Raw genomic sequence first — 26,312 nt, 5'->3', positions numbered from 1 at the left:
GCGAGCCCCACAGTGACAGCGAGCCCCACAGTGACAGCGAGCCCCACAGTGACAGCGAGCACCACAGTGACAGCGAGCCCCACAGTGACAGCGAGCACCGCAGTGACAGCGAGCCCCACAGTGACAGCGAGCCCCACAGTGACAGCGAGCCCCACAGTGACAGCGAGCACCACAGTGACAGCGAGCCCCACAGTGACAGCGAGCCCCACAGTGACAGCGAGCACCGCAGTGACAGCGAGCCCCGCAGTGACAGCGAGCCCCACAGTGACAGCGAGCCCCACAGTGACAGCGAGCCCCACAGTGACAGCGAGTCCCACAGTGACAGCGAGCCCCACAGTGACAGCGAGCCCCACAGTGACAGCGAGCCCCACAGTGACAGCGAGCCCCACAGTGACAGCGAGCCCGAGGCTGCTGTTGGAGAAACTTCTCACTGGGGGGGGGGGGCGCAGGGAACAGCACAGCAGCTGCTGCAAAGGAGTCAGGTGCAGGGCTGGGCGAGCTAGCCGGCACTCTGCATGCTCACACCAGGCTGGAGGGAGAGGAGGGGGGCTTCCTCAGAGGGGAATCCCAGCACTGGAGAGGAGTCAGGAAGGTCCTGCTGGTCGGGAGCAGGGGGGGAGGCTCGGCTGGAAGCCACTCACGGAGCAGGGACCTGAGACCATCCAGTTTGTTGGGGAAAGCCCGTTGTCTGCTTTGGTAACCAGCCTTCTTCCTTCTAGCTCCCCTGTCCCTGGGAAGAGGACAGCATGGGAGAGGACAACCGCTCTGCAGGAAGAGGACAGCATGGGAGAGGACAGCATGGGAGAGGACAGCATGGGAGAGGACAACCGCTCTGCAGGAAGAGGACAGCATGGGAGAGGACAGCATGGGAGAGGACAGCATGGGAGAGGACAGCATGGGAGAGGACAGCCGCTCTGCAGGGAGCTATGGCTCCCTTGCCCGCCACCCTGGGAAGGACAGCATGGGAGAGGACAGCTGCTCTGCAGGAAGAGGACAGCATGGGAGAGGACAACCATCCTGGGAAGAGGACAGTATGGGAGAGGACAGCCACCCTGGGAAGAGGACAGCATGGGAGAGGACAGCCGCTCTGCAGGAAGAGGACAGCATGGGAGAGGACAGCCGCTTTGCAGGGAGAGGACAGCATGGGAGAGGACAGCCGCTCTGCAGGGAGCTATGGCTCCCTTGTCCACCACCCTGAGAAGAGGACAGCATGGGAGAGGACAGCCACTCTGCAGGGAGCTATGGCTCCCTTGTCCACCACCCTGAGAAGAGGACAGCATGGGAGAGGACAGCCGCTCTGCAGGAAGAGGACAGCATGGGAGAGGACAGCCGCTCTGCAGGGAGCTATGGCTCCCTTGTCCACCACCCTGAGAAGAGGACAGCATGGGAGAGGACAGCCGCTCTGCAGGAAGAGGACAGCATGGGAGAGGACAGCCGCTCTGCAGGGAGCTATGGCTCCCTTGCCCGCCACCCTGGGAAGAGGACAGCATGGGAGAGGACAGCCGCTTTGAGCGCCTCTGAGAACAGGACTGCCCACTGCTCGGCCTGGTGCTACGAACTCGTCTATCTGGTTTGCAAAAGGTCTTCAAGCTGCTCGTGTATGACATGTACCATTTCTTTATGTCTATGTTATACTTCAATTTAAAAAAAAGCAAGCTCTGGACTAAACAGCAAGGCCCCGGGTTCCAGCTGGGCTCTGCAGAGTGGCCTGCCTTGCCTTCACTCTCTCTGGGACTCCAGCCTTCTACGGGACCGAGGAGAGAAGCAGGCGGAATTCCACCACGCCTCCCCTGTGGCCGTGGCGGCCATCGCTGCTGACCACGGCAGCGGCCACTGGGGGATCGTAACAATGTTTTGTGCTGAGCCCAGTGAGACTCCAGAATCCCGATGAGCACTCGGTTCCGGAGGTTGACGAGCCCCAGCACTCACGGTGGGCCCCACACGCTGTGCGCAGAAGTACCTCTTCCGCGGGTTCCCGGGAGCCCACGAGTCAGGCTTGTGTATGCTGACTCACCCACCACTCGGATGCTTGAAATTACCTCCTTGTGGCTGTTAAAAACTACCCACGGGGGCTTTTACAAGAAAAGAAGTGACCTTGGGCTTACTCGGCATAATCTTGCTCCTGCTTCTTCCTGGGAGCACAGCCCAAGCCCAGGTGATGGCCACAAAGCCTGGCTTCTTCCACACCAGGTGGTGGGTGAAAGCCAGGAAGCTTCCAGTCCCTAGAGTCTGGACACTATGATGGGGGGTTCCTGGCAAGATTCTAAGATAGAGTATTGTTATTTTATTATTAATAATTACAATAATGGCGATGACAGCAGCTAACTTTCCCCCACAAAGCACAGGACAGCGTTCTACATACTTTGCAGGAACTGACGCATTTATTCCCCAAAACAACCCTATGCAGCAGGTTCTATTAGCAGCCCATTTGACGGACACAGAAACTGAGGCTCAGAGCACCTCAGTACCTTGCCCAGGATCTCCCAGCTAGGAAGAAGCCAGAATGGGACTTAGAACCCAAACCATTAGATTCCAGAACCCTCTAGAGCGAAACAAGGCGTGGGGAGGCCTGGCCAGAGGAACAGCGTCGGTTCTGCCATGGCTAGGACTGCCCACTGCATGCTCCCAGGGTTTGTGTGAGGGGGAGAAAGGAAGCCTCTCTCACGTCCTGCCAGCCCAAGCCTAGGCCTTCAGCCTGCTGGTTCAGCCCGGGAGACCCGGCACGTGGCACTGATGTCAACACAAGACACAGCAAGAGAAGACGGCACAGAGTTTGCAACTTCCTCTCCCGGGGGCAGAGCCTCAGACGGTCAGACCTTGCAAGGCTAAGGGTCCCTCAGGCTAGCCTGCTGTTTCAAAAAGGAGAAAGGAAGTGGAAACTAGACCAAGTCACACAGCACAGGCAGAGCTGAGACTGCGGCCCACCTGCTGCTCCTGCCACCCCGGGAGCTACCTCACTGGGCCAGAGTCTCTATGTCGGTTCCCAACCCCAGATCGAGAAATCTAACACACTGGAAAACAGACACCGCTTCGCAGAGCGGACAAATGACATGCTGGGTGTCAGCGTTCACAGTGGCCTCCGGGAGGGGGGTCCACGTGGCACCAAGGGAAGCACACGCAGGACCTCGGGGCGGGCACACGCTGGACGCACGGGAGGGTCGCAGTGGACCCCTGCTGGACGACGGAGGGTCCCCGCAGGGGGAGCACTGACCGAACACAGCGGTGCCACCAGCAGTCGCAGCTTCAGAGGCACAGCTCGCTTCTGCAGAGTGAAACCTGCCCTGGAGGTCAGCTCCACGTGGCGAGGTCGTGAACCGCGCTGGGCACGGCTTTCCAGGGAAAACAGCTAAGGAATCCTTCGGGAAGACCACTGAAACCGTGCAACCAACCACTGTGCGTGCGCGGGCATACAATCAGCTGAGGCCAGGGCCAAACGTCCCCCAGGCCAAGCCTCCCTGGCATCACCAGGAAGACCTGCCTGCTCATGAGAGCCTCCAGAGAGCCACACACCACAGACAGTCCTGAGAATCCGCGCCAGGCCCGGCTGCCTTGACGTGACAGTGTGCCAGGCGGCTGACCATGGCCCAGCTAAGCCCTAACACGCATGGCCATTCAAGAATGACAGGCCAGGGGTCTGAAGAGGCAGTCAGGTCTGGTAGAGAGCTGGGGCTGGAAATGCGTGCAGCTACACCTTGGGATTGGGCTCCCAGAGGCCAAGGGGAGGTTGCAGCAACGTCCAGTCCATTCCAGGACTGCCAAGTCCAGCCGGGCAGGTGCCATCTGCAGAGTCCAGCACTGAGCGGGGCAGTGTACCACCTGGGCACCAGTCCCCGACAGTCCACAAGGCTTTTGCCCTCCGATCACTGGCAGGTCACCCTTTCAGCTCAGTCACCTGGCCGGTCCCAATCCCAGCACAAGGACCCTGAGGCACTGTGGACGTTAAGGCAAAGGCAGAGTCAAGACACTGGGATTCAAGTCCTTCGGACCACCATGGACTTGTGCACTTCCTGAAAGTCACTAGGTTATTTGTATCTCAGTCTTACCATGTATAAGATAATGCATGTATTTATATTTACAACACCCTTTCTAACTGTGAAGTCCTAGGAGTCTTTCATTCTGCAATGTGATCAGTGAACAAAAGCTCTGAGGCTCCTGCGTGGGGCCAGAGTGCCGCCCGAGGCCTGCGCCCTTGCTCATGTGCACAGCGCAGAAGCTACGCCAGACCCAGCAGGGCAACGAGTATGTGCCCACCACACTAGAAGGGAGTAAGCAGGCCAGGCACACAAGGACAGGCAGACAACGGCTCCATCCAGGGACAGACACCTGCTTACCAGTGAGACCAGCCTGTCCTTCTGTGCAGGCACTAATGTGACCCTCCGTGTGCTGCAGACTCAGCCCTGGCATGCAGAGGGCATCTCCTCGCCAGCTGCTGCTTCTCTCACGCTTCTAAAACCGCTCCTTGGGAGTGCAGGCTTCCCTAATAGCAGACACCTTGGTCTTAATCAATCTCTGTTTGTATTCTAGAGAGCTCTCTAGTGTCTGAGCATTCAGCCGGATGTCTCCCGGGGAGCAGGAGACCCCCGCCAGCAGTGTGTGCACGGGGGACATCACCTCTTCAGCGGCAGAGCAGCCCCACGCTGCCCACCCTCGCTGGGGCTCCTGGCAGGGGGGGACATGGGTGACCAGTGGTAACAGAGGAGGGGAGTGTTGTCCAGGGGTGCAGTGGGAAGGGGGGGAGACAGGGTTTCTAGAGGCCAGGGACACTGAGCCACAGAGTCACAGGTGTGGGCTGAGGAGGCATTCCAAGCAGAGGGGACAGCAGAAGCGAAGGCGGCGGGGTGAGGGGGCGGAGCTCAGCACGGCCTGATGGATGTAGGTCTCCCGGGAAGGTTACGTTAATGCAGAGGACACAGAAGAGACAGCTGGAGACAGACCAGCCAAGGCATTTGGGTTTGATCCTAAAGCAATAGGGTTCTGAGCGGGAAGTGACAGGGCCAGCTCTGAGTGTTGCAGTGACCTGTCTCAGAGGCTGCGCCTGGAAGGGTAAGGGCCCTAGCGTGTCAACGCAGTGCTGGCCTTGGGGGCAAACGTGACAGGACCCCCATTCAGGAAGAAGTGAGACGCTGCCACGCCTTGGGCACGATACCCCCTCCATGATTCCGCAGAGCCGGTGTAAGGGAATTACAGTGCAATCTGCCCATCGCCCTACTGGCTCCTCAGGCACTCTTTACACCCGCGAGCTCAGGCCGGCACGGGTCAGGGCCTCAGCACAGGGATGGAGAAGACAAAGGGAAAATGTGAGCACGGGGCACCGGGCAGAGGCAGGGACATTCAGGTCCAAAGTCTGAACAGGTTGTGTGCATCTGGCATGGACCCGGCCCCGCCCCGGGCCCTGACACAACAGGATGAGGAGGGGACCGCGAGGACCCAGGCCCTCTCCCACACTCTGCGACTCCATGCCAAGTGACCCTGACCGGAAACACTGCCAGCCATGGTGGAACACGGACCAGCACTCGGTTGGTGGGAGTTTAACTGGTACCACTTCTAGGAAAGAAACAGGCAACAGACAAGATTAAGACTGCATGAACTCAGCATTTCTCTTTCTAGGTACTGACACCACAGCACTGTGTACACAGAGATACACATACAAGGGTATTTCCACCGCCGAGGAAAGTTTGAAATGCATGATCAGAATGTCCTAAATGTCTATTAGAAGAGAACCAGTTAAGAAAAGGTTAAGATCATTTTATGGAATACCATGCAGCCATTCAAATGAACGAAGCCGCCTGACCAATACGCATCATTTCCAAGGTGTATCGTACAGAACAACGGCTCTGTGTGGGTAAGGGAAGCCATCTTTGTTTGCATATACAGAACCCCCTGAAGAGGTTCAAGGCCACTGGAACCAATGGCTGCCCCAGAACAAGAACCAGGAGGAGACTACTCTCGAATCTGTTCTCCATGCACGGGTAACCCGTTACCAAAACAAGGCGGCTGGGACTGCTGGCAGCCGCACAGAGACGACACAGAGACAGCTGCACCTACAGGACCCACCGGAAGCACGTCCACGAGGAGACTGGTGAAACTCACTGTCCCAGGTCCGGCTGGGGCTGGCAGAACTGTGGGGCATTCCGGGAGGGCAGAGGAAGCTTACAGGGTAGAATGCCAGCAGCAACGACCCTCCCCCACCTCTGCTGGTGAACAGAAGGGTCACACAGAGCAGGGGTTCGGGAAGGACAAGGCCAGGTCAGCGTGCCCAGACCCTGCCTCCGGAGTGAACTGTACAAGACGCACAGCACACATGGCGCAAAGGAACCCCTCCCCGGACCCGAGGAAGGTGCAAAGAGAGTGCCCGGGTTCCCCAGGTGTGTGGCTCTGCACACATGTCCGGTGCGCCTGCAGTGGCCCCCGGGCCAGAGGCAGCCACATCTGAAGGCGGACACTCTCATCCCCCTGGGTCATCTTCCCAGAGCGCCTCAGGTGTCCCGCACCTTGCTCCGCCACCCGGCAAGTGGCGTGCGCAGGCCTGGGAGAAACCACGGCCCCAGCAGGGGACAGACTCTGCAGCTCACAGAGGTGACCGGGAAGTCCAGGTTTGTAGCTCTTGCCAAAGTATAACCAAGAGGCTGTGGCAGAGGGTGGGAAGGAAACTGAACACTTTATGACTTGAGACGACACATACCTTCTCCCCTCTCTCTGCCAGACCCCCTGCTGAAAACAGTGCCTCCCTTTCTGTCCCCGAATTTCAGTGCCAAACTTAGAGCGTTCCCCATCTCCCATCAATGGGAGGCCGGCAAGGTGCCCAGTCGGATTGCTCATCTCACAAATGTCACATGCACTGTCACAGTGCCACACCACTACTCAGGTCCTCGGGCAAACAGAGCCACCAGGGCCACACAGAGCCTGGGGAGCTTATGCGCAGGGCTGGGTGCTGGCGAGAAGGCATCTCCCAGGCTGGCGCTAACCCAGGACAGGCCGCGTTTCCACTCGGGATCACCGCTGGGGCTGGAGGGGGTCCTTGGGTCATTGGGCCAACTGTCACCGCTGACCACTGAGCACAGAGAGGACCAGAAAGGGGCTGCCTGGGCCCAGGTCACAACAGCTCAGTTCCACACCGGCTCAGCAGTGGCCCCCTCGCTCCTGAAGCACCTGTCCCCACCCCAACGCACCTTCTCCACATGCGCTCAGGTACCTGTGGGGCAGCCCTGGCCCCAGGTGGCTTCCCAGTGCCCAGACGAAGGCCTGCTCGGCCCGCCCCGCCCTGCCGCCAGGGTCCCCCTCGCGACTCCTGCCTGCTCGAGTAGGTGTGCGAGTGTGACAGCCGGCCTCAGGCACCCGCACTGCTGTCAGCAGAGCGAGAGGGGACTTCCGGAACCACGGCAGTGTCCGCAGTGGGCTGCTGAGCTCTGCAAAAACCGAGCGTCACCCTGGCCAGAGGCCATCTGGCCCCTCACATCCGCACTCAGCCACCCAGCTCCTGGCTGCGTGAGCACGGTGGGAGCTATCGCTGTCCGAGGCGACCCCGGCCATGACCTCGGTGCCACAGGCCACTGTCTTCACTTCCGGCTGCACACTTCAGCCCTCGTCTAGCCAAGGTCACCGAGCATGCTCAGTTTGCATGTGCTCCCCTGGCCACTGTGCTCTGGCTGCACCAGCTTACTCCAGGCTCCCAGACCTCTGTGTCCATCCTGCTCAGCGGCCTGGACAGATGCTGCCCCCCTGGCCTGCTCCACACTCTCCCCTGGCTTCCCAGGACTCTTAGGCCTCTGAGCTCAAGTGTCAGCTCCTCAGAGAGACTTGGTTATAAGAACCTCCCTGTTGGTTCAATCGCAGATGGTGACCTCTTCCTCGGGTGACCCTGCATCACCGGCCTCACCCCCGGGGGTTCATCAGCTGCTGGCCAAAGTCCCTGCGAGGCATATTTGGAAAGGCACCAGAGAGTTCTGAGTGAACCTGGGCAAGTGACTTAACATCCTCGGGCCTCACTCTCCTCACCCAAGAAATGGGGAAGTAACTCCATTTTCCCAGGCCTGGGTTTTTCTTCTTCCTAGAACTTAACATAATTGGAGGCTGCGTTACCTTTTCCTCTATTTACTTGTGTTCTGTTTGCATCACCTGCCCCTGCCCCAGCCCTGCCCCCCTCCACCACACACACACACACACCACTCGCCGGGCAGGGCTGCATCCGCAATGTCTTCTGGGATTCCTGGCGCACAGGAAGAGCTCTCACTGATCAGTGGACACTGAGAGCCAGGGGACAGGCCAGGGGCTGGAAGCCAGGCAGTGTGGGGGCCTGCGGCAGACGGGGGCACAGACCCCCCACGAGCGTGGACTATGCAGGGAGGGGCTCAGAGAAGGGTCCTGTGCCTGGCTCGGCCCGGGCCCGCACGTGCCCTACCTGAGCAGCTTTGTTCTTGGCCAGAGAGAGGCTCTGTGGTTGATCACACGAGGTCAAAGGGGGCCGCACCGTGCTTTATCCTGGGCATGTGGCCCGCACGGGCGGGACAGAAGCGAGTCAGGGAGTCACAGCCCCAAAACAAGGCAGGAGGAGAAGGCAACAGGGCAAGCTCCCTGCTGCAGGGGTGACTGAAGTAAAGAGCCCACGAGAACACAAGCCTCTGGGCCCCAGACCCACAGCCCCGGCACGGCACTGCGGAGGCCTCCGGGGCCCCAGATCCACAGCCCGGGCCCAGCATCCGGGGAGGCCTCCGGGACCCCAGATCCACAGCCAGGGCCCGGCACCCGGGGAGGCCTCCGGGGCCCCAGACCCACAGCCCGGGCACGGCACCCGCGGAGGCCTCCGGGACCCCAGACCCGCAGCCCGGGCACGGCACCCGCGGAGGCCTCCGGGACCCCAGACCCACAGCCCGGGCACGGCACCCGCGGAGGCCTCCGGGACCCCAGACCCACAGCGGGAATGGCTCTGCTGACCCCATAGGGCTCTCGGAGCCGCTCAGAGTGATGCAGGGGCCTCAACCAGGGGGATCTCCCCCCGGGAGACGTTCAGCAATGTTGGAGAGGCTTTTGGTTGTTACAATTGGCAGTGGTGCTACTGGGCATCTAGTGGGTGGAGGCCAGGACGCTGCTGAACACCCTGCTGTGCACGGACAGCCCCCCACAGCACAGATTGATCAGCCACCGTGTCCACAGGGCCGAGGCTACAGAACCCTAAAACAATGTGCGTACAAGTTCTTTCCACAACTTGGGAAAAACGGATTGTTAATAAACATTAGTGTTTCTGGAGTCCAGCACACCTCAGACCCAGTACTGCAAAGCACTGACCACCTACCCACACTCAGAGGGACCACGGCCAGCACGCTGGGCCAGAGCGCGGGTTTCCGGGAGCCTGCCCCCCCCCACCACACCACCCGGTGCTGTACAAAGTCCAGCTCTGCGCCAGGCTGGTAACAGGGTCACAAAGTCACGGGTCTCCCTGGGGCGGGGTGGGGGGCCCTTCCTGTCCACACAGGAAAGGCCCTACAGACAGCTAATGGCACTAAATGGCACCAGCATCCCCAGGGCAGAAAAGAAGGATTCACACCACCGCCAGCCGGGCCAGGGTGCACAATGGACAGATTGTGCACCGTCTCCTCCATGGGAGAAGCGGCCTTGTGACCCAGGGCAGCCATCGTGGCGAGGCTGACCTCACGGCCACCCCAGGACAGGATCTCCCCTCTGGGCCACACCACCAAATGCGCCCAGCTCTGCCTCCCCTGGCACCTGCTGTGCCAGAGGTTATCCCAGACGGCAACCTCCTCCTCAGGTGACCCCAAGTCATTGGCCCTCACCCCTCCCACGTCTGTCAGCTGCCAGCCAAAGCCTCTCTGAGGCATATTTGGAAAAAGCACGGGTAGAGTTTTAACTGAGTAAACCCAGGCCAGTGGCTTAATATCCTTCGGCCTCAGTTTCCGCACCCCATTATGGGGAAGTAATTCCCTCTTCCCAGGGTTGAGATAAGGACTGAACGAGGTAAGAGACTGAGAGCCCAAAGCAGAGACGGCGACCTGGATGTGCTTCCGGAACAGGGGCCTCTCCGTGGCTCCAAGGTGCCCACCTGCACCCTTCACTGGCGCCCATGGTTCTCACTCTGACCACAAACAAGAGGCCCACGTGCCGCCAGGTTCTGCCCCCCAAGAGCCAGAAACTCACAACTTTTGATAGGTTTAGATGTCATCTTCTTAGTCGGAGGAGGAGGCCTGGAACAAGAAACACGTTCCTTCCTTCCCCTCCCCCTGCACCCCTCCGTCACCCCACCTCAGGGTGACAGGGTCTGATGTGGCATGGCCGTGACAGTGTGTCTGAGGCCAAGAGGTCAGGACCAAAACGGAACCACAGCCTTGAGGGTGACCACCATCGCTACCAGCAACCGCCTTCTGCACTGGGACCACAGCTCCCACGGCCACAGTCTGACGTTGCCACCCTGGCGTGCTCCTCGTGTGGCAGTTGGGGCAAGCACAGCCCAGGTGTGGAGTGCCTGGGACCCCTGGTGCCTCCCCTCCCCTGCCCTGCCTGTTAAGCTAAACTCAGTTTGCATTTTCCACTCCCCTGTCACAGAGCACAGCTCTCGTTTGGGGACACCTTCATAATCACTGCCTGTTGGGCAGATAAAATATATTATGCTCACTTTGTTAAAGATGGCGCTGCCCACATGGAGGCCATCACCCAGGTGATATTAATGTGTATTGGGGGCAGGCTGTGGGCAGGCAGGATCCTTGTAGCCTGGGGCTTGGTTTTAGGACTAAGCCTTTCCTACCCTTTTTGATGTGGGGTGGTGCAATCCCATCATGCCCCAGATAAGTGACTTTGTATTAGAGACTTCCCTATTTTGTATATTGGATTAAAGGTTTTGATTTCTACACTATAAAATGAGGGCAGAACAGGATTGCGCTCTTGGGTCCTGAGATTAGTATTAGAGAGAGGAGAGCAGAGAAAGGCCACGTGGAGGAGGTCAGGAGAAGCAGCCAAGATGGTGGAGTGTTGAGTGAGAAGCCAGTTTGTGCAGAGTTTGTGCAGGGAGAAGGAAGGAGATGGGGAACATAGGTGAATAAGTCTGGAAACTTTTGATTCTAGGAAACTCAGATAAGTCAGTAGCACTGACTTAAGATAAGTGAGCACTGAATGTGAGTGGGTTTTGGAGCCCAGTGTGTGTTTTTACTTGCCTGCCGGGTGCAAGCTAGGATTAAAAATGATGGCTCATCAGTTTTTGGCTCCACTGTTTCTTTGCCGACTGTTCGAATCCAGTGCGAACCTGCATGGGCCGGGCTGCTATGATGGTGGCCGTGGCTACTGGCTTTCCACTGCCTCATTGACTCCAGTTATGACTAGGAGCTCTCACGTTGGCTGGGCCCAGCCACAGATAATGGCGTAACAATACTGACGAGAACGAGCTGACATAACTGAGTGTCACCAAGTGCTATTCCGGACTGGCCGAGTGCTTCCCTGTGTCATCGCGCCCCGGGCACTAACAGAGTGGTGAGTGCTTACACCAAGAGTTTTCATTCATTTAATCCTTACACCAACCCTACCTGGCGCTTTAATTGCCTTTTTTGTTATTTTTAGACGAGCCCTGCGGGGCTGCTGTGTCATTGCTCATGTCTGGCCCCCTGACCTGCAGGGGACCCTCTTCCCTGACCTCCTGCAGGCAGTCACAGCCACAGGGTCAGTGCAGCCACTGAAATGCGAGAGTCTACGGCCAGTGTCACTTCAGGGCAGACACAAGATCCAGAACGAGCTTCACTGAGTTCTCCTCCCTTACCATGATGGCCCGTCCACAGCTGCCCCATCATCCCAAGTCCCCGACACACAGCAGAGCTCAGGCAACCTCCCCACGAGGCAGAAATAAGCCTGCGCTGGGTGCCGGGAGCCGCCTGTTACTGCAGTGTGGCCAAGCCCACCTGAGAGATGGGCAGGAAGGGCCGGAAGCCATCCCCTCCGCTGTCCTCAAGGGGAAATGGAGGCCTGCAGCTGCACTTCTAGGGAGAGACAGGTCACTCGTGGCACGCTTCCTGCCCCGGGGCCAGGCCCAGCAGATGTCTGCCTCACTCCTCCGGGATCATCAAGCCTGAGTGTTCTGGGTGCTTGACCCGTGCTAACACACTCAGTCCGCCCACAGCCCTGGGAGGTGGGGACTACAGCTGGCCACAGTTTAGAGATGAGGGAACTGAAATACAGAGTAAGTTAAAAGGCATGCCAAAGGCCAGCCAGCAGGACGTGGTGGGAGAGCTCTAAGCCAGGCGGTAGGCTCCAGTCAGTGTTCCTAACCATGCTGCTAGGGGGGCCCAACAGTCTACTGGGGGGAGAAGGCGGACCAGTGGGCTCTAGATATCTACACAGAAAGGTTAGGAGGGCGCCAAGGACGAAGATAAACAGATGACTAATAAGCACGCAGAAAGATGCTTGACATCGTTAGCTGTCAGGGGCATTTAAATCAACACCACAAGCCCTGGCCAGATAACTCAGCGGGGTAGACTGTTGTCCCCATATGCAAAGGTTGTAGGTTCGATCCCCAGTCACTGCACATACAGGAACAGATCAATGTTTCTCTTTCTCTCTCAAATCAATTAAGAAAACAAAACAAAACACCACAAGATACCACTTCATACCCACTGAGATGGCTAAGGTCAAAGTCAGGGAAGTGTTGGGGAGGGCGTGGAGAGAGCGGAGCCTTTATACACTGCGGTGAGAAGGGAAAAGTCTGGCTGCTCCTCGACTGACCCCGTGACCCAGCAATTCCACTCCTGGGTATTTACCCCAGAGAAGTGAAGCACACTGCATGCAAAACAAGTGCAGGAGTGTTTGCAGCACTGCTATCCATAACAGCCAAAGGACGGGACCGCCAGATGTCCATCGGCGGTGACCGGGTAACACGTGATGCGCTGACACAACGCGTGTTCAGGCGTGACAGGGATGAAGCACTGGTTCACGCGACCACATGGATGGGCCCTGGACACGTGCTGAGCAAAAGAAGCCAGAAACAAAACATCCCGTATTACGTGATTCCACTCATGTGAAAGTCCAGAGCAGGGTGATCTACAGGCAGCAAGTGGGGTTGCTAGGGCTGGGAGCAGGTGACAGTGACAGTTAAGGAGTAGCGGGTGCATTTGGAGGTGATGGAAATGTCCTAAAACTGTGGTGATGGTTACACACATCCGAGTGCACCAACCACCCTGGACTGTGTGCTTTAAACAAGAGAACCATATGGTACGCGAGGTATCTCTCAATAAACCTAGTTTGAAACTAAGGGGTGGGGTGGGGGCGGGGCACTGGGCTAGTAAGGACGAGTCAGTGCTGTGTCCTCTCAGGTGAGACGGTGACAGAGAAACCACAGGGACAGCGTGTGTTCCCTGCCGTCACCACGACTGTGACGAAGGGCTTCTCACCCAGATCCACCTCATGCCCTCGAACAGCTAGCAGGGGCCTGGGAGGCGAGGGGGACGCTGTCCCGTGGGAGCGAGACGCAGGCTGGCCTGCCACAGCTGAGGGGGGAGCGCCCAAGACCACGGGCCTGAGGCGAGGGGGGGGCCCTGCGGAGCCTCCAGCGGCCCGTGCTCCCTCCGCATCTCAGAACCCACTGGGCTCCAGGCTCCGATGGCCATGCTGTCCTCGTGGCCAGGGCTCATCTTGCACAGGCAGTCCCCCCCCCCACAGGGCCTCTCTCACTCCCATTTAATCTGATCGTATCGCTCCCCACCTCCAGCCTGCAGGATCAAGTCCAAGCTCCACAGCCTGGAGTGAAAAAGCCAACCTTATCTCCAACCTCATCGTCCTGCCATCCTGACACTGGAGGCATGCCACACGCACCCAACAGGCAGAGCCGTGGCCGCAGGGACCCTCCTGGCCTCCTCCCTCTGGTGCCTGTGCCCGGCTGCCCACTGCAACCACTTACTCCCTCCACTGAGCTGCCAGGGCGCCCTGCACAAGGCCAGCACCAACAATGCCCTTCCACTCCACAGATGTGGAGGCCCATGTGAGGCAACGGGAATGCCAGGTGTGCATGAAGCAGACGCAACCCCCGCCTCTGTGGAGCTAATGCCCAAATGGAGAGAACAGCAGTAGCAACTGATAAAGAATTACAACCTCCCAGCCGGACCAGGGGGTGACAGAGTGGATAGAGCATGGGCCTGGGATGCTGCAGACCCAGGTTCAAACCCCAAGGTTGCCGGCCTGAGCATGGGATCATGTCTATGATCATTATGGTCGCTGGCTTGAAGCCCAAGGTTGCTGGCTTGAGCAAGGGCTCACTGGTTCAGCTGCAGCCCCCTGATCAAGGCACATATGAGAAAGCAATCAATGAACAACTAAAATGACGCAACTACGAGTTGATGCTTCTCATCTCTCTCCCTTTCTGTTTCTCTCTCAAAAAAACAAACACAACCTTACAAAAGGAGGGAAGGAAAAGTGCAGCGTTCTGAGGCTCTAGGATGGGAGATAGGTCCTCAGTCAGATGACCAGGGAGACATCCCGGAGGGAGGGGCACCTGAGCCAGGACCAGGGAGGGGCACGGATCCAAGCAAGGGGACGGCTTGTGGAAAGGCACTGTGGTGGGCTAGAGCGCAGAGCAGGACTGGCAGCCCCCGCAGGCCGGGCTGGAAACCACGTCTTGAGTCTTGACCATCACGTCTGCGCGGGCACGGCGTGGGCTTAAGGCAGGCCGCACAGGGACCGGTCTGCACCTCTCCCAGCTCATCACTGTGGGCCAGGGTCCCTCACGGCCTACCCTCCACGCTGGGGGCTCAGTAAAGGATGCGCCACTGCAGAAGAAGTTGTCCTTGTGTTCAGACTAAGGATCCAGGGGCCATGAGGGGGACACTTGACATCCTTCCAGCTAATCAAGATGGGGAGAAGAGATGAGAGTTTAGACTTTTAGACTCAAACCTCCCCTTCTGGGCACATGCAGGGGAAATCCCATGAAGATCCACCCAGGCCGCTCCACGTGCCTCTTAGCACATGATCACCACAACCCTTCTGGGCAATCGTGGGCTGCAAGGGGGACGGCCAGCCCCCAGCCACACCTCACAGGGGGGCCAGGACGCCACAGGGAGAAATCCTCCTTGCCCCCGCCGAGGCCAAGAGGCCCTCGAGTCCTGGGACAGGGACCCTGCCACCACCCCAGCCTCACCGGCCACGTGGGCACAGCCCGCGAGGGACCTTTGCTCGGGTCTGTTCGCTGATAACTGCAGCCCCAGCAGAGCCCTGGCGGCACCAGGCTGCTGGCTCCACATGAACTTGGCACAGAAAACAACTGAATCATCTCAAGCGCTATCCAAGCCAAGCCCTCAGGGCCAATATTTAAAAAAAAAAAAAAAGCTTAGAGGTGGTTTCCATGGCAACCAGCTTGAGTGATCTGCCATAAGCCCCAGGCCTACACTCTCCAACCCGTCCACAAAGGCAGCCAGAAAAAAAGCTCCAACTCTCAGCTCTGCGGAGTCCTCCCCATCCCGGGCCATGCAGGCTTAATGGGAGCATCCCAGAGGGCTGCCAGGACCGTCTCAGAAACTCCTGTGTCTCAGCCCACACCCCACCCTGCCTCCCCGGGGACCGAACGGCCCAGGAGGAGGCCCTTCAAGATGAGCCCCTTCCGGAGCAAACCATCTTACTGTTTTCTTACTCACAGCAAAGTGTGGAAAGGCCAGCTCTGCAAACCTGGTCCCTGGGCTCTGCTTCCTGCCTCTGAGACCGACTTCCTTCACAGACCCTGTGCCCCTCCTCCCACCTAAGCCAATGTCTCTTTTGCTAACGTCTCAAAAATATTAAAACAGGAATCTGCAAACAACATGTGATCAAGGTCAAACGTCAGCCTATCTGGTCTGGCTCTGGAGCGATCATTGCATGCAGGGGGGACAACAGGTCGTCCCCGACAGCACCGGGCCTGGTGGCAGGAGGCCTGCAGCTGCCGGCCTCTTCCCTGGCCCGCACTCCGTGCCTCTGGTCCTCCTCTCCGCCAGCCTCCGCCTGTCTCCTCTCTTCCTGGGGCCTCTGGAAAGTGCAGCCTGTCACCCTTTTCCCCAAAGGATTGTTCTCCTCACAAAGGAGGAAACGTCCTGGCCTTATCAGATATCCGGCTTCATGCAGAGGAACAGATTGCAGTGAAAATCTATCCCAGAAATCCCAAGGCTGCAAGGTTAGCCTGAGGTCGCCTCAGTCATCTGAGGGCTGGCTGGGTGTGTGTGCCCTGGGTGGGACAGACTCCAGGGACACAGCAAGACCTCTCCGGGAAACAAACCTGGTGGCTGAAACCCTTAAGCTGCACGTCCCACCTCCTCTCGACGCCTTCCCTCTGTAACCTCCTTTTCTATCAAGGGAAGGAACCCGGGACCCTGTTCTCCTTGACTGTTCTGTGGTCACCAGCCCTGGGCTGTGAGCTTAGCATGTGTCTGGGGTGGCCGGGGGTGTGAGGCCCCCTAGGGGTGGTTGTGTCTGGGGGAGCCGGGGGTGTGAGGCCCCCTAGGGGTGGTTGTGTCTGGGGGAGCCGGGGGTGTGAGGCCCCCTAGGGGTGGTTGTGTCTGGGGGAGCCGGGGGTGTGAGGCCCCCTAGGGGTGGTTGTGTCTGGGGGAGCCAGGGCTGTGAGGCCCCCTAGGGGTGGTTGTCCTCTAAGTGCCGGGCCACCGGGTGGGTGGGGCTGTAGCCGTTTATCCCAGAGGGCAGCAGGAACACAGGCACGCCCTCAGTACACGTGCATACACGCACACACAATGGTGGAAGCATCTAGCAAACAGTAGGAACTTGAACGTACGTGGACATTACTCCTCACGGCAGCCTGGCCACCTTGAGAAGTTGGAACGGCCATCCTACATCATCCCCATTTTACAGAAGAGGAAACGAAGACTCAGGGTGGTTATGGGCTCAGATGACACCGACCTGGACTCCCAGGGCCAGCCTGAGCACTGATGTGCATCATGTCACCTCCTCCTCCCAACACCGTGTGAGGTTTTCCTGGTGCTGACATGCCTTTCCTGGGGGCCTCCAGCCTTCAGGAAATATTTCAGGCCATTAGCAAGGAGAAGGCCCTGGCGGGCACCCCATGGGGACAGCACCCCTCCCCCACTGCCAGCAGGGCCACAACTGCATCTGGGGCCACTTGCACACAGGAAGCAAAGTCAGCCAGGGAGGGGCGAGAGTCCCAGGGAGGAGGGGGAGGCTGAGGCCACAGCCCCTTAACACGGGAGAAAGAAAACGCTGTCAGCAGGAGGGCTACTGTGCTGCCATGAGAGTCCCCTTTGTCCTGATAAAGACAGACAGGAGGTCACAGCTCCAATTATCACACACTGACAAGCCCTCGCTCAAGTGCCCCCTCCCACCAGGGAGGCCCTCTGCTTCAGTTGCGTTCTCACTGATTATATGACCTTGTTTTACACGACCCCGAGCCACTTTCCAGAGGAATGAATCACGTTCTTGTCCATCACAGAGAGAGTGGGGGACAAGCAGTGGGGGCGCAGGCAGCACCTCCTGAGGTGGCAGGCAGGTCAGCCTGGGGTCAGGACCCGGGCCGCTGGGGAAACGGGTCAGGGAGGAGAGAACAGCCAGAAGGATGTGGTCTGTGCTCAGAGCCACGCAGACAGGGTCAAGGTAACGGGCAGGAGGGAGTTCTCCCCCAAGGCAGGACTCAGGGGCCAAGTGCAGCTGCTCCAGCTCAGAGATCTCGAGGGCAAGAGGTCCCATCCCTGCGCCAGCCCAGAGTCCCCGCAGCGGCTGGTCTGTGCACATGCGCTCTCACATGCGTGCCTGGAGGATGTGCAGGCTGCATCTGGACTCAGCAGTCTCTGACCAGGCGGTCACATCCACACAGGTCGAGGATGGAGGGGTGCCAACCTGCCCTGGTTCAGGCCCATTTCACACCCAACCAGACAGAGGCCCTGGCAGGGAAGCGCCTGACCACAAGTCTGTCTGGGCTGCAGCAGAACCATTCTTCGGAGCGCATGGCCAGAGAGCTGCAGAAATGCACGGGCCATTCCTGGGGTCTCCCTCCTTCCCGCCCACACTCACCTGGAACCTGTGCACCAGCTCCAGGGACTGCACGGGCCACTCCTGGGGTCTCCCTCCTTCCCGCCCACACTCACCTGGAACCTGTGCACCAGCTCCAGGGACTGCACGGGCCACTCCTGGGGTCTCCCTCCTTCCCGCCCACACTCACCTGGAACCTGTGCACCAGCTCCAGGGACTGGCTGTCATTCTGGTCGGCTTCGAGGATGACGTCGGTCAGCTTGTGGATGATGACATCCAAGGGGCCCTGCTCTTCGATGGGCCGGCTGAGGTTCAGCTGCAGAGGGGGGGGGGGTGACACAGAGAAGAACATCAGCACCTGAGCCCACCACCCTATGATGTCCCCCACCCTCTACATGTATGTCCCTGCAGCATGGACAGAGGGGGCAGGAGGGCTGGCACCCGAGGAAACAGGCCAAACAGGATGACCCACTGAGGTCCCAGAACTCCGCCAGGTCCGGCCCTGTGTTTGTACTTCTGTCCCCGAGCCCCATGCTACCCAGGGTACAGACAACACACACATGGAATCAAGGTGACAAGGAACAGGTCAAGCGAGCATCACTGTGAAATCACTTTATAGAGAGAGAGCATTTACTGTGCGCATCCCATCTGCCTGACAACCTAGGTTTTTCTGAAGTCACACAGCCAGATGTGTGCTGAGACCCAAGAAGACACTCCAGGAAAGGACACAAAGTCTCAGCAAAGCTGTGATCTCCCTAACCCTGAGAGCCGCTGCTGCGAGCGACCAGCTGCTTGCTCGTCCCACTGGGATGGGGGCTGATCGTGACAAAGTGGAGGCGCGCGGGGCTGCCTGTGATCCACGCGGCACTGCTCGCCCTGCTCCGCTGGAGACATGATTATTTTTTCAAGAGCACAAGGTCCCGAAGATCGGGCCCCCAGGGAGCCCTCTGGCTGACAGTTGGCATCACCTGACCCCGAGGCAGGAGCTCCTGCCAACAGCCAGGGCAGCCTGACACCAGGCTACCTGACCCGCCAGATGTCCGCTGCCTGGCATGCGGACACCACACCTGCAAGGCCAGGTCCTCTGGAGGCAGCGGGCGCCAGCCCGGCACCTGGCTGACCCCCTGGACGGCCTCAGCAGAAGCCAGATGAGGCCACGAGCCCCTCCCCTTCCCTCAGCCCATCCCCAAGTGGGCCTCCCTCCAGGACTCAAGGCTGACTGTTCCAAAGTCGTTAGTAGAGAAATCACAATGACAGTACAAATGATAGCTCTGGGAGGCCCCGTGCTAAAAACTTAACGTGTATTCATTTTATTTTCCAACCACGTGGTGAGAAGCAATTTCACAGATGGGTGGAGAACACAGGCTTCTGAAACCTGCCCAGGATCTCACAGTGAGAACGCGGTGGGGACAGGAGGCACACTCAGATCCGGGCCTGTGCATGCCACTCACGGCCCCCGCCCGGGCCCCGGGCCCACGCCATGCCCAGGGAAGCTGTCCTCCAGGGCCACAAGCCCCTGGCTGCCTTGTCCTCTGGCTCAGGGCCAAGTCTGGCCAATTGGAGGCACCAACAGAAGATGGGAAGGAGAAAGAGGGAGAAGTCTGGGTGTTCGTTAACTGTCCTCACACACCCCCTATTTCTGGCAGCGGCCACCGTCCCCGTGGACAGGGCTGCCCACCTCTCGAAGACCACGGCCATTTCTAGGGTTCCCGTACCGTCCTCCCTCCCTCTGTCCCCTAAGGCCTGGGGTGGTGACAGTTCACCGCGCCCCGGGCGCCTCCCCACCTCCTGGTGGCTCCTGTGACCCTGCCCAGACCCCGTCAGCCTCCCTTATTTAAATTCCTTTCCAGTTAAACCCCCAGATCCTGCCAGCGCTTTCTTGCCGATACCCTTAAGCCCTCTTTTCCACTCTCTGCCAGGAAAGATGTTAAGGGATTTCCCCTACTCGAAAAATAAAGCCACGAATCTCAAGTAAGAAAATGATGAAGACTCCCCTCCCTATGGTGACTAGAGGTGTGCAAACAAAACAAAACAAGACAAAACACAGCGCGGAGCCGCTGAGAGGCCGGCCCCTCTCCTGGGGCTCCCGGATGGGGAAGAGGCACCTGTCTGTCCCCATGGCCAGCCCAGAGCCGGGCTGACGTTCCTACCTTCACATATCAGGACACCAAGAGCCCAGAGGGGAAGATGACGGGCAAGGCCACGCAGCTGGGCAGTGGCCACGCAGCTGGGCAGTGGCCCAGCGGAGGCCTGGACAGAAGCCACAGAGCAACACCCGCGGGCTCAGGCCCCAGCCGAGCTGCCTGTGCAAAGAGCAGCTCACATCCCTGGGCCTCGGGTCCCCCTCCAGTCAGAACCGGGCACTGCCAGGGCCCACCGGGGTCTGCAGGTTTGGTGTTCCACTTCCCTTCAACCCCACTTCCCAGAAATTTGAAGAAGTCAGTGGGAGGTGGTTATTATGGGCAAAGACTAGCAAGTTCTCCAAAGGGGCCACAGACACAAGCCCCACGTTGGCCGTATCCCATGGCTCGGACAAGCACCAGGGACGACAGGCCAGGATGTTCAGGCCCAGATGGCCACACACGGGAGAGAACCGGCTCACACGGGGGACGCTGGGCGTGCGGCCGGGGTCCGCCAGAAACTGCATCCCCACGAGAGCCTTCCGGGTCTGCCGAGCACCAGGAGGGGCGGACGCCAGCCTGGGAGGAGCCGTGGGGTCCCCGTGGGGTCCCCGTGGGTTTGGGGAAGGCGCAGGCAGAGGAGATGCCCCGGGCTCATCCTCGCCTGCCCGGCACCGGCCTCGGCCCGTAGACCTGACAATCACGGGCTATTTTGAAAATAAGCTCTCTGCGTTCCCGGCTTCTTCGCTGAAGGTAAACAGCTGAGCTCTGGACACCGGCCACCTTCCTTTGTGTATTTTCCAAGCACTTCTATGCCAGGATCACCCTTTCGCGATAACAGCCACTCGGGACACACAGCAGCCTGGTCTGCTTCCCGCGCGCCGTTGTGCGTGCGCCGTCCCTGCCCAGGCCTGCGCGGGGCTGTCCGCGTCCTCCGAAGGCTCTCCAGCAGCGCGTTGCCTCAGGCGGCCAGACAAGCCTCGAGCCCCCTGAAAGTGCCTCAGGGGGGCTTCGGTCTGGCCCCACCGCTGGGAGGGAGGAGCAGGTCGCTCCCTCAACTGGGCTTAGGAGCACCGTGGGGGGGGGGCAGGTGCGTCCTGAGAACGCAGGACCCCCGGGACGGGACCCTCGGAGGACGGGACCCTCAGGGAGTGGAGATGCCAGAGGAGGGGACCCTCAGAAGGGGACACACCTCAGAGGCTCTGTTTTCCAGGTGGGGTGGGAATCGGGGCTCAGGTGGATGGGAAATCATCTCAGTTGGGTCATTTTGTCTTTCTGAGCACACTCTGCCTCCGGGAAAAGGAACTTTCCCAGGGCCTGTTGTTCTGTTCCGCGGAAGGGAGCTGATTGGTCTCCCTCGGCGAGGAACAAGGTGTCGTAATGAAAGGACCGCCGCGGTGGCCAGAGGTCTGCAGGCACCACGCTCCCAGTCACGCCATCCCGGGAGGCCAATGCTGGATGCGGTCTCTGTGGCACTCAGAGTCCAGAGGAACAAGGACCCACTGTTCCCTCGGCCACTAAGCAGCGAGGCGGACCAGAGGCGGGGGAGGGCTGCAGGACACAAAACAAAGGCCTGCAAACCCCAGTGGCTGGAAAGTCACCTCAGAACAGGCCACTCAACCATGCCCAGCCAGGCAGCCTAGGCAGGGGGCTCTGACTCTCCCCACCTTCCCGGCACCTGGTGGGGAGAAGGATGGGCCCGCAGACCCCGGGAAAGCCATCACGGCTCAGCTGCTCCTGGGCTGGAGCAGGTCACTCAGCTGCTCTCTGCCTTGGTTTCCCCATTCATAAAATGAGGTGCAACCACATTTTCCCAGATGCTGCACAGGGCTGTGTAAACGGATCAGAACATTCCGTTTGCCTGACTGGTGGTGGCACAGTGGACAGAGCACTGACCTGGGAAACTGAGGTCCCAGGTTTGAAACACTGAGGTCGCTGGCTTGAGTGTGGGATCATCAACATGATCCCATAGTCACTGGCTTGAGCCCAAAAGTCACTGTCTTGAAGCCCAAGGTCACTGTCTTGAAGCCCAAGGTCACTGTCTTGAAGCCCAAGGTCGCTGGCTTGAGCAAGGGGTCACTGGCTCCGCTGGAGCCCCCCAGTCAAGCACATATGAGAAAGCAAACAAGAAACAACTAAAGTGATGCAACTACAAGTTGATGCCTTTTATCTCTCTCTCTTCCTGACTCTGTCTCTGACTTAAAAAAAGAACATTCCGTTTATGGATGAGGCACAGGGTGATGTTCAGCACATGCAGGTGTTACCACCACTCGAGTGCTCAAGACAACACTTCTGCTTGCTCGCTCCTTACTTTGACAAGCATTTCTGGGCACCTCCTGGGTGCCAGGCCCTACCCCCTCCTCTCGGGGCTCTCAGGCGGTCTGAGCACGCTGGCTCACGGCAGAAGCCAGCTCAGGTGACGGACACAGCCACATGCCGCTCCAGGTCCTACGGGGACATGTACCCCTCTGCAGGGAATGTCCCACCCCACCCCCACCCCCGGCCCCTTGTCCACACAGTGAGCTCTTACTTGTTTTCCGAGTCCCAGCTCAACAGTTCAATCCTTTTTCAGACTTGCCGACGTGCCCCACCCCAAGGAGGCAGAGCCAGTGGCTCCCTGGTCTCTTCCATACCCCCAGCACCCCTGACATCCTCCCCAGGATTGTACCATAACTTCCCATCACAAAGTCACTTCTTTCACACTAAGAGTCCTCTACCAGACCCCGAGGTCCCCAGTGACCTTGATGAAATCTGACATCCCGAGGACCTAGGACAGTGACTGGTTCAAGGTCAGAGCTTAGCAGGTGTGTGCTAAACGCAACCCCCACTTTAGAGAAAAAGTGACACTGCAGACTAGGAAGGGCGCTCCACGAAGCAGGTGACTGCTCCCGCTCTAGGAGGGGCGCTCCACGAAGCAGGGTGACTCCTCCCGCTCTGGCAGTGACAGACGGCCTCCTGGGGGAGGAGGTGTCTGGGCCAAGCCCCGAAGGGAGGAGAGACAGGAGAGGGAAGAAGAGCACCTACAGAGACGGGGAAGGAGGTGTGACCCAAGGAGAAGGGCAGCTACGGGATACAGAACTCACCCACATTGAATACTCCCAAGCGCCTCGGGTGCCCCCGGCCACCACCTCTGCAGGAAAGAGCTCGTCCTACAGCAGTGACCTCAGACGGGCACCTTGGGAGCAGCGGCCCATGACCTTCCCCTCTCACGCCTCCTCTGCAGGCAGGAGGCGGAAGATCCGATAAAAGCTGCCAAGGCCCAAGGGCCAGGCACCTCCCATGAGCGTGATTCTGCTGTGCTGTGAACAACTAATAAATCTTTAGAGTGTTAAGCCAAAATTTGGGGTGTATATGCTCTAGCCATTAGCCTACCCTGATACAGTCTCCAAAGGGGAGAACATGGCGGGGGGGGGGACGGGACATCAAGATGAGATCAAAGGCAGGGGGGTCTCCAGGCTGTATTCCCAGCTCTCCCTTCTCTCCCAGACTTTCCCACATGCGTCCCTGACATGATCAATAACCAGCTAGACATGAAAGAAACAGAAAACCACCCCGGGGCTCATCGGGCAGACTGGGGACTCAGGAAACCCGGCTCCCACCCCCATGTGCGGGCGGCGCATCCTCTCTGGATGCAAAACACAATGTGTGCTATGACCTGAAAACAGTCTGCGCTTCTCTGAGCAGCCCGAACAGGCTGCATCCGACGTCCAGGCTCGGAAGGCGGCAGGTGAAGCCAGCACAGCAGTAAGGCAGGGGCCGGGCCAGGCGTGGGGTCCTCACGCTCTGGGAACTTCGATTTTAACCCCGGCACTAGGTCGCAGCCCTCCTGCACCTGCTCTGTGCTGGGCTCTGCTCTCAACACTTCACATGCATCGATTTATTCCATTCTCACTGCAGCCTGAGACGGGGGCCCGAGAGAGAGGCACAGAGGTTAAATAAGCAGCCGTGGGCTCAGCGCTCACAGCTACTCTCAACAAGCATCGTTGTGAAATAGCCACCCCTCGGAACTTCCCGGGGGACCGGAAAGTCTTGCTCTAGTGAGGGGAAGCTTGGGGAGCTCGGGGGTGAGGGCTGGTCACCGGAGAGACCACGCCCTCATTAGAAGCTTTCGGCCCCACCTCCACTCTCCAGGAAGGGGGAAGGGGCTGGAAATGAACTAAAGCAATGGATCATGCCTATGTGATGATGGTTCCAGAAAAATACCAAGGGTACGGGGAACTTCTGGGTGGCTGACCTCAGGGAGGTGTTGGTAAGTGGCTCGCTCCACAAGCACGGAAGCTCCGTGCCCCTCCCCACACCCCCTGCCCCACACCTCTCTTCCATCTGGATGTTCAACTGCACCCTTTCTTGGCTCCTTTCAGAACGAGCCGGTACACAGTCCGGGAATCCGTTTCCTGAATTCTGTGAGCCACTCGAGCAAATTAACTGAACCAAGGATGGGGTTGTGGGAGCCTTCAATTTTTAGCCAACTGGTCAGGAGCGCAGGTTACAGCCTGGACTTGAGGCTGGAGTCTGAAGGGGCTGGGGGTGGGGAGAGAGTGGGAGACAGTTGTGTGGGCCGGGCCGGGCCTTTTAACCTGTGGGATCTGATGCTCTCTGTAGGCAAGCAGTGTTAAAATTGAGTTAGACTGTAGGACACCAGGATGGTGTCCCAGAATTGCTTGGTATGAGAAAAACTCCCCGATCTGGAACCAGAAGGGTTGAATGTGTAAAAGAGAGTCGGGGAGAAACAGAGGTGGTGTGCACCCCTACTGACTAGTGCACTCCATCAAGGTCAGCTACTCCATCAAGGTCAGCCACTCCATCAAGGTCAGCTACGCTTCCCTACTCTTACCATTCCCGTTTCAACTGACCAGTGGAAACCTCCCTGCCTTTCTGTCAAGAGCTCACGGGCAGGCCAGAATTTGAATTCTGTAAAAGTTAAGTCACTTGTACTGACTCACGTTAGACTCCTCGAAAGGATTTGTTGCCACAATAAGATTTCTCATCAGTTAATGATGATTAACATTTACGGCACTTTCTTAGTTTGGGCCAAGACAACTCTAACAAACACGTGAGGTGCAGATGAGGACACCGAGACACAGAGCCCACAGTCATAGGGAGCGATGGCTGTGTGGGAACTCAGGTCTGTCCCTAACCTCTAAACCAATTAACCTCTAAACCAATAGGTGTCCCGGGCGCCTGGGGCTTTCTTTCCATCCTTTCCCCCCTCAATTCACACCCATGGAGTGGCGTGTTTTCAGTTGTAGCTTCAAATAGAAGTCACTAAGATCAAAAGTTTTGTCTCAGCCAAGGTCCAGACAGACCGGCCCAGATGAAAGGCGGTGGTGTGGGTCTGAGGCATTCCCCTGCACTCTCTCGGGAGCCGAGGCTCGGGGACAGAGCTGCCACCTCCGATGTTTAAAGGCCTCGCTAAGCAGAAGCAGGTCTCTTTTGAAAAGTCGATCTGGTGCCTCATGGACAGACTTCAAAAGGGAGCGTGGCCTCAGAGGATATGGCACGAGTCGCGTGCTTTTCAGAGCGGCTGGCCCCAAAAGGCCGCCCGGGGACACCGGAGGCTCTGCCGTGGCGAAGCCACTCTCACGTCCAAAGGACCTCAACGTGGCCCTCAGAGAGGTCAGACGCTGAAGGGTCACCCAGGCAGGACGGGAGTGTTGCCAACGCTCCCTCACCCGGTTCCCTAATTTCTCAGTGTCTAATTACTGGGCGGATGAGAGCAAACAGCCATCTGGTTACGGCAGAAGAGTGGATAACCTTTCTCCCCTAGAAGACGAGAGGCCCAGTGGACGCAATGGTCTCACAGTGAAGGCACCTTGCAGCTCCAAGGCTCTGGCAATCTGCAAGCTGACTTTGCTACTCCACAGAGCCAGAAAAATCAAACCTGCTCAACAAGCGTGGGATACAGCACTCGTCGACATCAAACACGTGGCTCCTTAAGACCAGGATCTAGCTGTAATTCCCAGGAGCTAAGAGAACCCTGGGCTGCAGCCAGCGCTGGGGAGCCAGGTTCGAGGGCAGATTAAAGGGATAAACATGTCCATGCCTAGATCTGCCAGCCCTTCCGTGGTCTTTTTGGTTTTTTTAAGATTTTATTTATGGATTTTACAGAGAAGCACTTGCAGAGCAAGGGCAATAAGACAACCTTCCTACAGTCGTCACCAGCAGGCCGCGAGGGGACAGGCGCCGGGTCCCACGTGCTCGGAGCCATGCACACTGCAGAGACGTCAGGGACTCCAAGTTTCTTCCTTAGGA

General features: G+C 58.6%; 1 protein-coding gene across 4 annotated transcripts in view; it reads right to left on the bottom strand.

Moving 5' to 3' along the window:
• Nucleotides 1-26,312, bottom strand: part of ITPK1 (inositol-tetrakisphosphate 1-kinase) — a 162,555-nt gene that overhangs the window by 52,617 nt on the left and 83,626 nt on the right. For 3 of the 4 annotated variants that reach the window (XM_066274064.1, XM_066274063.1, XM_066274066.1), the window contains one exon: nt 18,131-18,256. In XM_066274064.1, coding sequence (XP_066130161.1) covers nt 18,131-18,256 — 126 coding nt within the window. Of the gene's footprint in view, nt 1-17,982; nt 18,007-18,130; nt 18,257-26,312 lie in introns of those variants that run through there. The other variant, XM_066274067.1, reaches the window with a different exon arrangement.

The sequence above is a fragment of the Saccopteryx bilineata genome, chromosome 4, assembly GCF_036850765.1.
Source record: "Saccopteryx bilineata isolate mSacBil1 chromosome 4, mSacBil1_pri_phased_curated, whole genome shotgun sequence".
Lineage (NCBI taxonomy): Eukaryota > Metazoa > Chordata > Mammalia > Chiroptera > Emballonuridae > Saccopteryx > Saccopteryx bilineata.
The sequence above is the reverse complement of the archived record's forward strand: the minus strand, read 5'-3'. Positions and strand labels throughout refer to the sequence as shown.